This window comes from Sus scrofa, chromosome 13 (genome assembly GCF_054392235.1).
Source record: "Sus scrofa isolate SSC_HxYL_T2T_F1_AM1 chromosome 13, Sscrofa_HxYL_maternal_Yorkshire_Landrace_v2.0, whole genome shotgun sequence".
Classification (NCBI taxonomy): Eukaryota; Metazoa; Chordata; class Mammalia; order Artiodactyla; family Suidae; genus Sus; species Sus scrofa.
This window is the reverse complement of record NC_139395.1, coordinates 94262657-94276299: the sequence shown is the minus strand read 5'-3', so window position 1 is coordinate 94276299 and position 13643 is coordinate 94262657. Positions and strand designations below refer to the sequence as shown.

Below are 13643 nucleotides of genomic sequence, written 5' to 3'. Positions count from 1 at the left end.
GCTCACAGCAACGGCAAGGGCAGGGATCGAACCCACAACCTCACGGTTCCTAGTCGGATTCGTTAACCACTGCACCACTACGGGAACTCCAGAATTTTTTAATGGAAAAACTAATAGCGGCAATACATTAAAATGGGAAAATCATTATTTCTAATAATTTTTAATTTAACAGGCGGCAAATAGATATGTCACCATTCTATGAAGTCACTTAGGACATTGCATTATCTGATAAACTGTTGTTTAATTTAAACTTATTTGGAATTGGAATGTATTTGAGTTTTTTTTATTACTCAATTTATTTTATTACATGTGTAGTTTTACAATGATCATCACAACCAAACTTTATAGCATTTCCATCCCAAACCCCCAGCCCATCCCACTGCCACCCCAACCTGTCTCATTTGGAAATCATAAGTTTTTCAAAGTCTGTGAATCAGTATCTGTTCTGCAAAGAAGTTCATTGTGTCCTTTTTTTTCTTAGATTCCACATGTAAGTGAAAGCATTGGATGTTGGTGTCTCAGTGTCTTACTGACTTCACTTAGCATGATAATTTCTAGGTCAATCCATGTTGCTGCACATGCTGCTATTTCTTTCCTTTTTTACGGCTGAGTAATATTCCATTGTGTATATGTACCACATCTTTACCCACTCCTCTGTCAGTGGGCATTTAGGTTGTTTCCATGTCTTGGTTATTGTATAGAGTGCTGCAGTGAACATTGGAGTACATGTATCTTTTTGTGTCATGGTTTTCTCTGGATAAATGCCCAGGAGTGGCAGGAGTGGGATTGCTGGATCAAATGGTTAATTCTATTTTTAGTTTTTTGAGGAATCTCCATACTGTTTTCCACAGTAGTTGCACCAGTTTACATTCCCATTTTGATGATGGCCATTCTGGCCAGTGTAATTTGGTACCTTATAGTGGCTTATGGATACTGTGTACACTGTGTACATCTACCAGTGTAGTAGGGATACAAATTGGTAAAACCTGACACAGGGATGTTGTACTGGTAACATATTCCATGAGTAGTACATATATCTGCTACTTTTGATTTTGTATCATGGCTCGCAAAATAACTAACAAAATGAGAAATTCTTACTCTTGTTTCATGCTTTTCATTCATAAACAGAACAAAAAGTCACTGAACACTGATAGATACTCCAGGGGTTTTGGCTTTCATAAAGCAAAATTTCTACCAGTATACACACAAAGTAGGAATTGCTCTGTCATGTTGTATGCCATTGATATTATGCAGTGCCCAGTTTGATGTAGGAATTTTTACGGTAGCTCATTCTGCCTTCTTTCTGAGCATTGCCATTAATGTTATCATTGGAACCTTTTTTTGGCAGTTGTAAAAATTGTATTTGTTTTTCTATAAGGAATATAACTTTAAACTTTGCACTTCTAATTTCGATATCTTTGAATTGCTTTTGAGCTGTTGTTTATAAAATAAATGGTGCAACCTAATAGTAATAAATATTTAACAAAAGTAAATTCTATAGCAGAAATTAAGTAAAATATGTTTGCTAAGATTTAGAAGTATTAACTGTTCCCCAAGGAAAATTAAACTACACAGTTCTTCCAATATGGAGTTGTTTTGTGGCATTTCTATTGAAACTGTAATTAATTTTGGGAAACGCATGTGAGCAAACCACCTGTAGCTCACTAGAGACCACTGTTTAAGAAATACTGCTCTTAGAGTTCCCATTGTGGCTCAGGGGTAATGAGCCTGACTGGTATCCATGAGGATGTGGGTTTGATCCCTGGCCTCATTCAGTGGGTTAAGGATCTAGTGTTGCCATGAGCTGTGGTATAGCTCAGCTCTGGCATTTCTATGGCTGTATCATAGGCTGGAAGCTGCAGTTCCAATTCGACCCATAACCTGGAAACTTCCGTAAGCTGCGAATGCTGTCCTAAATTAAAAAAAAAAAAAAAAAAAAAAGTTATCCAAGAAATTCTGCTCTAATTCCTTTCACATCAAGCAAACCAGGCTGATAATTGAATAGGACAAATGGCTGTTTCTTTTGTTGGAAAGAAATAGATCTTACTATAAATTAATATTAGTCATTAGTTATTGAGTACTTTTTTTTTTTTTTTTTTTTTTTGTCTTTTGTCTTTTTGTTTTTTGTTGTTGTTGCTATTTCTTGGGCCGCTCCCGCAGCATATGGAGGTTCCCAGGCTAGGGGTCGAATCGGAGCTGTAGCCACCGGCCTACGCCAGAGGCACAGCAACGCAGGATCCGAGCCGCATCTGCAACCTACACCACAGCTCACGGCAACGCCGGATCGTTAACCCACTGAGCAAGGGCAGGGACCGAACCCGCAACCTCATGGTTCCTAGTCGGATTCGTTAACCACTGCGCCACGACGGGAACTCCAATTGAGTACTTTTTTTATGTCAAATGCTATGCAATGTGCTTTTCTGTATGTGCTATTTTATTTAATCCTTTAACTTTGCAAGGTGGATATTACTATTATTATTCATAAATTAGGAAGTGAATGTCAGAGAATTTAAGTAAGTTATCCAAGGTTATAAAATCCAAGCTGTGCAGAAAACATCTTGGTGAAATCATATTATAAAACGGACCACTTAGTATTTCAATAATAAAATCTTTGTGACACTCTTCCAATATTGAGGAAACTTCTATTAGATTAAAGAGAATGATAGAATGAAGAGTTCAGTGACTTAACGTTAGACTTTATGTTAAACATTCAAAATAGAAAAAGTAAGATTTGCATAGTAGTTAATTTTTTAAATACTCTTATTTATTTATTTGGCTGCTCCTGTGGCATTTGGAATTTCCCTGGGCTAGGGATTGAACCTATGCCAGAACAGTAGCCAGGGCCACGGCAGTGACAAGGCGGGATCCTAACCTGCTGTGCCACAGGGGCATTCCCACATACTAGATAATTTTTATCTGAGATGATTCCTTTATTGAATTTGAAATTTATACTTTGGAGCTATGTCCTTTAAGACCTTAGGACAGTAATTTTTTTTTTTTTGATGGGAAACTTTATGGTAATAATATACATTTTTTAAAAAATTGATTTTGTTTTAATATTAGATATATGCTGTCCTCTTCAGGATATTTACTATGGTTCCCAGCTGTTTGTGCATTATAGACTGCTTGTTGGGAAAATTTTGAAATGGAGGAATTGCTTAAGCAAGATGAGGGTTAGTTTTATTAGTGTCTAGGTTAGCCATTTTGGTATATTAAGTGTTGTGGTTTTAAACAATTGCTCTGCATTCATGGATAACATTAAGTACTAAGAATGAAAATCTGTAGTTTAGAAGTACTCATGAACACAGACATATTAATAATAGATTGCGTATCTGTAACCTGAGTATTTCCTTTGGATCATTGTAAGTTTACTGAATAATTGAAAAGTTTTTTAAAATTACATAATCTATATAATTATATAATCTAAGATATTTTCTAAAAGCTGTTTAAAGTGCCACCTTCTATTTTAAAAGGACACATTTAAAATGTTATTTCAGTGTAAATGATACGGTATAAGTAATGTCTTGCCAGTTATCCTTTTTTTTTTTTTTTTTGGTCTTTTCAGGGCTGAAACCGCGGCATATGGAGGTTCCGGCCCATGCGGAGGTTCCCAGGCTAGGGGTCTAATAAGAGCTGCAGCCGCTGGCCTACGCCTCAGCCACAGTGACGCAGGATCCGAGGTGCGTCTGTGACCCACACCACAGCTCACAGCAACGCTGGATCCTTAACACACTGAGCAAGGCCAGGGTTCAAACCCGCAACCTCTTGGTTCCTAGTCGAATTCGTTTCTGCTGCACCATGACAGGAACTCCTTGCCAGTTATTCTTTAGTGATTGGTAGAATTACTTTAAAGGTATTTCTTAGATGGAATTACACTGATTCAGATAAAATAACTATCTTTAACAAATTGAATTCTGTACCCTTCAGTTTTTTAGTGCTCAGTATAATGCATACTTCATTGTAAACAAATCAATAAATAAGGCCGAGTTGTTGTTTTCAGTAGTAGGGGTGGGGATGGCTGTGGGAGTGAAGTGCAAATAAATCAAGATCCCTGGCTCAGCAGGTTAAGGATCTGGCATTGTCACAGCAGTGGCTTGGGTAACTGCTGTGACTCCAGTTCAGTCCCTGGTCCCAGAACTTCTACATGCCTCTGGTGACCCCCTCCTCCGCTCCCAAAATCCTAACTTCTTGTCTGTGATTGAAACCTGAACTTCGAGTTTAAATACTCAGCAAATACTGTTGCATTTAATATTATTTTAAAAATTTCATTTCAATCTCTTAAAATTTTTTGCATGATTTTCCAGTGAAGTTTTGTCTGAACTACTTGTTCATCTCTGTAACAAGTTTATGTTGGTTTCTGCTTAGCACTTGATAAAGAAGTAAAATCATAGTTCTATTGGCACATTGCTAGGGAAGCTGAGAACGTTTAAACCCTTTCCTCTCTTTCTACCAGTGAACAATTGACAGGATATGTGTTTGTAATTACAGTCTAAGGAATTAGTAGAGTTAATTTTCACTGCTGAAGTTCCTGTGCCTTCTGATAGCTTCCTTGAAAAGTTGTTTTCATAGTAGTTTCATGCTTTTCCTCAGCCTTTGATCATTTGCTTAATGCTCAAACAAAAGAGAGATACTAAACTGAGGTAGGGTCTTGTGCTTGCTATGCTAGGGTAACCCTATGAGGAATATTTCCTTTAAAGAAGAAAGAAAAAAAAGGGAAAAGATAAAGTAATTTTTCTTTTTTCTTTTCTTTTTTTGTCTTTTTAGGGCCACACCTGTGGCATATGGAGAGGTTCCCAGGCTAGGGGTCGAATCAGAGCTACTGCGGCTGGCCTACACCACAGCAATGCAGGATCCGAGCTGCATCTGCAACTTACACCAAAGCTCACGGCAATGCTGGATCCTTAACCCACTGAGTGAGGACAGGGATCGAACCCACAACCTCATGGTTCCTAGTCGGATTCATTTCTGCTGCACCACAATGGGAACTCTCAGAATATATTTTATTTTCAATTATGTAGCAGTAATTTAATTTTCTTCAAAATATTTTTTATAAAAGACTTAACCTGCTACCATTTGTTTTGTTACCTTATTTGTTTAGCAAAAGTGTCAGTTTTAGGTCAGATAAAGAATATATAATTTTTGGAGTTCCTGTTGTAGCTCAGCAGAAACGAATCTGACTAGTATCCATGAGGATTCGGGTTCCATCCCTGGCCCTGCTCAGTGGGTTAAAGATCTGGTGTTTCCTCGAGCTATGCTGTAGGTCGAAGATACAGCTCAAATCCCATGTTGCTGTGGCTGTGGCTGGCAGCTGTAGCTCTGATTCAGCTCCTAGCCTGGGAACTTCCATATGCCACACGTGTGCTCCCCCCAAAACAGAATATACAATTTTTAATTACAGCACAGCACATTTTGTAAGTATGCCCCACTCTTAGTATCTACCTTGAAAGTGTTCTTGAAGCTCTGCATGAAGTACTGCAAGTTACCATGTTGTTTTAGTTAGACTACCCCATCATTATGTTTACTAAGAGTCTTGAAATCTATGAGAGCTTGTTAATACTGGTCTTACATTCCTCTAATCAGTTAAGGGCTAAAGTTTCTTAGAGCTTCTTTTACCCTTCAGGAATTAGTCAAGGACAACATAGCCAAATACAAGAAACATTATTGATTGATACGTAGAAGTGTATGGTAAATTATTTTCTTTACTATTTTTTTGTTTGGCCACGCCTGTGGCATGTGGCATGCAAAAATTCCTGGGCCAGAGATTGAATCTACACCACAGCTGTAGCCAGAGCCATAGCAGTGACAACACTGGATCCTTAACCACTGTGACAAAAGAGAACTCCATGTTTCCTAAAATAGTTCATGTACTATTTTAAATACAGACTACAATTAGGTCTAGATAAATTTGGAGGCCCCATTAATACTTTGAGAAATAGTTGGAATTACCCTAGAGTAGTGATTCTGAAATTGGACAGGGCGAAGTCCCTCTTTTTTTTTTTCCTCTTTTTTCTCTTTTGACTTTTGTCTTTTTTAGGGCCGCACCGGCGGTATATAGAGGTTCCCAGGCTAGGGGTTGAATTGGAGCTGTAGCTGCCAGCCTACACCACAGCCACAGCAATGCAGGATCTGAGCTGCATCTGCAACCTACACCACAGCTCATGGCAATGCCAGATTCTTAACCCACTGAGTGGTGCCAGTGATCAAACCTGTGTCCTCCTGGATAGTAGTTGTGTTCGTTAACCACTGCACCACAGGGGGAACTGCCAAGTCCCTCCTATTTTGAAATTTGTGGGGATGATTTTGTTATACCTGTTGTTGATACAGTGGTTTGGGGAGATGCTACTATCATGTAATGGTTAAAAGTCTTACTATTATCTGAGCCTAGATCTGAAGTTTGTAATTATATAGAATTATAAAGTATTTTTACATGATTTTAGTACATTAATTTTGGAGGATAGAGATTTTGAAAATCAGTGGCCCCAGTAGCCATTAGTACAACCACCTAGATCAGTCTGTATTTGCAGTTGTTATATCCATGGTGATTGTATGTATAGATTCAAACTTCTGGCTGTATTTTGCAGGATTATGGTTATGTTCAGTATTTGCATAATGAAATATGCATTATTATTTTCTTTTATTTTCACTTTATATTACAATTAGGACATTATATGGTTTTTTAAAAATTGGGTATATATGTATGTAAATTGATTTCATTTCATATTTTTAAAGTATTTATAAAATACTTGTTTATTTATTTATTTATTTATTTTTGTCTTTTTGCTGTTTCTTGGGCTGCTCCCGCGGCATATGGAGGTTCCCAGGCTAGGGGTTGAATTGGAGCTGTAGCCACCGGCCTACGCCAGAGCCACAGCAACGCGGGATCCGAAGAGCCGCGTCTGCAACCTACACCACAGCTCACGGCAATGCTGGATCGTTAACCCACTGAGCAAGGGCAGGGACCAAACCCGCAACCTCATGGTTCCTAGTCGGATTCGTTAACCACTGCGCCACGACAGGAACTCCTAAAATACTTGTTTAAAAAGTACTGAATGTGAGAGGACTGAAAGCTATTCTCCTAGGTAATATTTAGCTTAAAGTACTTTGAAAGCCTTGAGAACTGGTCTAATAAATATGCTTTTATTAAAGTGACACTTAAGAACAACCTATATGATAGACTATAATTACATGCTATATGTCTGTAATAGTGTTTTCAAAGTCTGACAGCCATTCTAACTCAGACTATTAATATGGTAATATCAAGGTAGAAGTTTATGTACTTGGATGTGACATTGCAATATTGTTCACTTTCAGTATCTGTGGAGGTTTGGTTCTGGTAACCTCGACGGATACCAAATCTGCCAATACTTAAGTCCCTCATTAAAAGATGTAGTACGATGAATACAGTCAACCCTGTGTATCTGAAATTTTGATCTGTGGTTTGTTGAATTCATGGTTGGTTGAATCTATAGATATGAATCCTGTGGATATGGAGGGCCAACTATATTTCTTTTTATAATTTACTCTTAGTTGAGAAAAACATTTCTAGGTCTCATTCAAACACAGTATTGCTTTTTAAGCATCATCATTATTTTGATGAATCATTATAATCTTTCTGAAGATTTCACCTCAAAAGGTTGACATTTTGAATATGAGAATTTTGTCCTTGAAATTGAAGATAGGGAAATTGATTTTGGAGATTGGTGTGATGTTGTTTTAAGCAAAGAGCATGATTAAATGTAAAGCAAAAGGATTAAACTCTACCATGTATTTTGAGTTGGCAGGAGTAAAATACTTGCTGTTGCAACTTGCTTTGCCAGTTTTTAAGTAATTATTTTCATTTCAATTGCAAAATATAGCCTAGATATATAAAAGCATACAAAGCATGTTGCTTATATCTTATGCAGGTAGACTTAAGTGGTTTCTGAATTAAATCATTTCAAGTTTTTAAACATAAGGAGTTCTAGGAGATTTAGATATATGTGGCATTTTATCTATATATTGGTAAAATATTAGCTTGATGTCCCATAAAGATGTCATCTTTGGAAGCTGTTTATAGTATTTTTTTTAGACAAGGTGCTGAAAGAGTACGTTAAAGGCTACGTATTTTAATTTTTTCCTGTCAAGAATGATTTAAATCACATTTTTGATGATCCAATATAATTGTTCTGCTAACAACTTTCATAGAATTTCATCCATTCATTCAGCCAGAAGTAAACATTTATTGAGCTGGAAATAATAGGAGGTTTGGGTGCTATCACTTAGCAGCAAACTTCAATATAGTATGCTCCTGCTTTGACACAGGTATACCCTGGTGCTTGGGTGCACAGAGGAGCATTAGGGAAAATTCCACAAGTCTAGAAGAGTAAGAGTTGGTCAGGAGATATGTAGCTGAGAACATCCTAGGGAGAGGGAATAATAGGTTTAAAGTAGGAGACAGGAGAAAGTAAGGAATATGCTGGAAGCAGCAGTTCAGCAAGGCTGGATTAAGGGTAGTATGTGTGGGAGTTTTGAATGCCAGATACTTAGAAAGTAGGAAAGGTATGGGCCCATGAATTCACATTTATAATCCATTTTAGATATACCTGCTGCATCAAGAAATTCTTAAGTCTACTATAGTGCTTCTCCCTCCAATACCAGAGAAGGTTATAATTTTGAATCTGGGGAGCTGATGCTGTGAGATGCAATCAGTCTCTTTGAAAAGATGGCTGAAAGACTATCCCTCTTCACATTGAATTACCTTTGTACCTTTCTTGAATTCAGCTACCCATTCACTTTAAAAAAAAAAAAATAGAATAATTTAAAGAAAATGCCAAGCATAACGTCATTTTTTTTTTTTTTTTTTTGTCTTTTAGGGCCATACCCTTGGCATAGGAGGCTCCCAGGCTAGGGGTCCAATCGGAGCTGTAGCTGCTGGCCTATGCCACAGCCACAGCAATGCGGGATCCTTAACCCACTGAGCGGTGCCAGGAATTGAACCTAGGTCCTCATTGATGCTAGTAGGGTTCTTTAACCACTGAGCCACAATGCGAACTCCCCATAATGTCATTTTTACCTCTCTATATACTTCACTGTGCATCTCTGACTTATTTATTTTTTAATTTTTAAAAAACTTTTATTGAATATAGTTAATTTACAAGGTTGTGATAATTTCTGCTTTATAACAAGGCGATTTAGTCATACATATACACACCCATTCTGTTTCAGATTCATTTTCCACATAGATTATTACAGAATACTGGCTAGAGTTGTCTGTGCTATACAGCAGGTCACTGTTGGCCAATCATTCCATATACGACAGTGTGCATATGCCAGCCCCAAACCCGCAGTCCATCCTTGCCACCCCCACATCTAAGTGAACTGATAAAGACTGATTTTTGGAAACATAACAAACATTCCATTATTATACCTCACAAAATGAGTGTTTCCCTAAAAATCATCTAATATTTAATCCATATTTATGTTTCCAAGGTTGTTTCAATCATCTAATATTTAATCCATATTTGTATTTCCAAGGTTGTTTCGAAACAGTCTCCGAAGTAGACCGAAAGGGTTTTTCTCTATCATTATTGGTTCATATTTGTATATATTTGATATGTTTTAATTATACATGTCATTTTTGTTTTTGATGCTCAAAAATGCTTCAAGTTGGTGCCTGTTTCTTTTGACATGACACTTTTGGGTTTTTTTTTTTTTTTTTTTTTGGAGGTTCCTAGGCTAGGGGTAGTTTTGGAGCTGTAACTGCTGGCCTATACCACAGCCATAGCCATGCCAGATCTGGGTTGAGTCTGTGACCTACACCATAGCTCACGGCAACGCCAGATCCTTAATCCACTGAGTGAGGCCAGGGATCGAACTTCCGTCCTCATGGATGCTAGTCAGATTTGTTTCCACTGAGCCATGATGGAACTCCGACACTTTCATTTTTTTGAATAAATGGGGTTGAACCTTGTTTTTTTTTGAACTTGAGTGCCCATTCCTTCCAGCATTACTGTTGTGCCTTCTTGAAGGAAGCCTTTAATGAATAGATGAGACTTAAATGGTCCACTTGAAGAGTTCATTTGTTGGAATAGTGATTTTTGTTAGGGAAGCATCAGCAATATCTGTGAACATAGGTCTAGCAGCAGGAGATAAAAGGCACTTGTGGCACAAGGGTAAGTGCTACAAGTAAGTGGTCAGAGAAGCATAGGACCAGAGTCACAGGGCCTTACAGATGGTTTGAGGGGTTTGATCTTTTTAATACTTTGGTGGTGGGTCATGGGACTAACTTCATGACATTTTGTTTCTCACATGAGATTGATAGAAAATTATTTTTGGAAGAAGGGGCTCTTAATTGCCATTTTCATAGAATTTGCCAAGAAAAACATGGCCGAAGAAGTCAGTCTTAATCATCTAAGTAAAGTCTGGAGAGTGGTTATTAACTGAATTCTTAGGACCCTGTACTCTTTTCATCTTTCACATGTTGTATACACTTACATTGAGTTTGAATTATTGTGGTGTGTATATATAATTTACCTAGTGATAACCAGAAGTATTTTTAAGTAATGGTAGCTTACTCTTGCTTAATTTAATTGGCTTCCTGTTACATTAATTTTTATATTGAAACCCAAGGAGTAATTACGGACTTTCGTAGTTTATCATGTTTTAGTATAAAATTTGGCTAAGTAATTCACTTACTGATTTCTAGGGCCTCATGGTTATGAATGTGCTTCCGCTTCATAATGCCTCCTGCTATGGCAGACATCCTTGACATCTGGGCAGTGGATTCACAGATAGCATCTGATGGCTCCATACCTGTGGATTTCCTTTTACCCACTGGGATTTATATCCAGTTGGAGGTACCTCGGGAAGCTACCATTTCCTATATTAAGCAGGTAATGTTACCATGTAAAATTGCTATTAACATAGCTTATTTACCCAATCACTTAGGAGAAAATGTTCTGTTATAAAATTGATAGGAGTTCCTGGGCGGCTCAGTAGCTTAAGGATCTGGCATTGCCACTGCTGTGGTTTGGGTTGCTGCTGTGGCTTAGATTTGACCCCTGGCCCAGGAACTTTTGCATGCCATAGGTGCAGCCGAAAAAGAAATTTATTAATGTAAATCATATGATAAATTTGAGGGAAGTTTAACCTATAAATCATTACATTTTAAAGATTTTGATCCTTACTTTGTCTTGGATCCTGTTTTTTGGCTGTTATAAAACATACGCACTCTCACACTTTCTTTTAATTTTTTTAAGTCTATGAGTGATACCTAGCTTAACAAACTAGCTTATGTTAACTAGTTGGAAAAGTTTGTTCAGGTTATCAAAAGAAATTTGGCATCGTCAAAGCAAGTTTTATTTTGAGGTTAAGATCTTTGTACTTACTGTCTTTGAGCTTGTCACATGTTTTTTAAAAAAGTGCTTATTAATTAATTAATTTTAATGCCTGCACCTGTGGCATATAGAAAGTTCCCGGGCTAAGGATTGAATCGGTACTTAAGCTGATACCTGTGCCACAGCCGTAGCAACACCAAATCCAAGCTGCATCTGCAACCTATACTGCTGCTTATGGCAGTGCCGAATCCTTAACCCACTAAACTAGGCCAGGGGTCAAACCTACATCTTCATGGAGATAACGTTGGGTCCTTAAGCCACTGAGCCACAGCAGGAACTCCCTATTTATTTTTCATTTAATTATTTTGTCTTTTTGAGGGCCTCTCCCACAGAATATGGAGGTTCCCAGGCTAGGGGTCGAATCAGAGCTATAGCTGACAGCCTATAGCACAGCTATACCATTGAGAGATCCAGGCCGTGTCTTGGACTAACACCATAGCTCGTGGCAACACGGGGTCCCTAACGCCCTGAGCAAAGCCAGGGATCGAACCTGTGTCCTCGTGGATACTAGTCAGATTCATTTCCGCTGAGCCACAATGAGAACTCCCCTATTTATTTTTTAAATGTGACTTTTGGTTAGTTATATTTTCTCTCCTTTTCCTTCCCTTTTTCTTATCCATCTTCCGTCCCCACCCCCACTACTTTTCATGGTCACTCTGGGGGAAGAAAAGGTTTTCTACTGTTCACTAGATTTTTTTCCCAGTAATGAATGGTATGTCCTCCTTTGAAAGCAAATTCTTTTACATAACAAGGCTTCCCTGTTTTGTTGGATTATTTTTTCAAGTGAATTGGTAAGTGCTATTGATTTGTGAGGACTCCAACTTAAAATGACTTTTCTTAACTTTTTCTTTAATGTTTTTCAAATAGCTGACCCAATATAGCAGTCAGAGTTTATGATATTTTAAGAAGTATTTGTGATAATCCTTTTTAAAGCTGTTGACTTTGGACAGCCCTTAACTCTTTTCCAAGCTTCTTCATTCAGAAGTCATGAGAATTCTAAAACGGCATGATCCCTAAAGTGGGGAAAAAAATTTTTGTTTTAGGGACCCTACAAGTGCAGAGAGTGCACTTATTTTTACAGTCACCAGTGACAGGTGACTATAGCAGAAGCTGAATTAACTATTGATAATCTGCTCCTGTAAAAATATTTATGTATTTATTTATTTATTTATTTTTGTCTTTTTAGGGCCGCACCTGTGGCATATGGCGGTTCCCAGGCTAGGGGTCGAATTGGAGCTGCAGCTGCTGACCTACACCTCAGCCACAGCAATGCTGGATCCTTAACTCACTGAGCAAGGCTAGGGATCAAACCCACATCCTCATGGATACTAGCTGGGTTCATTTCTGCTGAGCCACAATGGGAACTCCTAAAAGAATTTATTATAAAATATGCATCACATACAATTTACCAATAGAGTCTTTTTTAGGCACACAGCTTTGTGGTATTAAGTTTATTCATGATTTGCCCAACCCATCACCACTATCCATTTAAAGGACTTAACACAGACTTTGTACTTATTAAATAATAAACTTCCCCTCCCCTAGTCCCTGGTAATCTCTATTTGAGTTTCTGACTCTTGCCAATTTGTTTAGTCCAGCTATCTCATATAAGTGAATAAGTGGAATCACGCAGTAGTTGACCTTTTGTGCCATTTAGCGTAATATATATATACACACACATATTTTATATATATATATATATATATATATATATTTATTGGCCACACCTTTGGTATATGGAAGTTCCCAGGCAGGGATTGAGCCAGCTACCTGAGCCACTGTGACAATGTCAGATCCTTCACCCACTGTACCACAGGAAAATTCCAAAAAGGTTTTATTTTTGATGAAGTTCAACTTAACTGTTTTTTGTTGCCTAATATTCATTTCTCCTCTTTGTTTATATAACTTAATCTGAGGATTTGCCCCAATTTTTATCCCTCAGTTGTTGACTTTTGCCATGGTTGCAATTAAAAAATACAAGCCATCTTGTGTCTGTATGGTGACCTTCTTTTATATGATCTCATTGAGGAGACTTGTGAGGAGATGGTGAGAGATCAACTGTGCTCATCTTGACAGGGCACTGCTACTCAATAGAGATAACTCTGGTGAATGGAAGAATTTAGGACAAAAATAATATAAATTTTGAATGGAGATGATAGATGATACATACTTGAAGTGTTCTTTTTTTAGATTAGAAATTATGTTCACAAAAATATCAATATGGACATTTTTACTGATTCTTATTCTTTATAGATATTCACTTTTAAT

The 13643-nt window shown here is 37.6% G+C and overlaps 1 protein-coding gene across 13 annotated transcripts in view; it reads left to right on the top strand.

Annotated features, from left to right (window-relative positions):
• The window catches only part of PIK3CB (phosphatidylinositol-4,5-bisphosphate 3-kinase catalytic subunit beta), a 184006-nt gene that overhangs the window by 67306 nt on the left and 103057 nt on the right, over positions 1 to 13643 (top strand). For all 13 annotated transcript variants that reach the window (XM_084989822.1, XM_021069527.2, XM_084989825.1 and 10 more), the window contains one exon: positions 10685 to 10871. In XM_084989822.1, the coding sequence (XP_084845948.1) occupies positions 10701 to 10871 (171 nt within the window). In that variant the 5' untranslated portion in view covers positions 10685 to 10700. The remainder of the gene's footprint in view (positions 1 to 10684; positions 10872 to 13643) is intronic.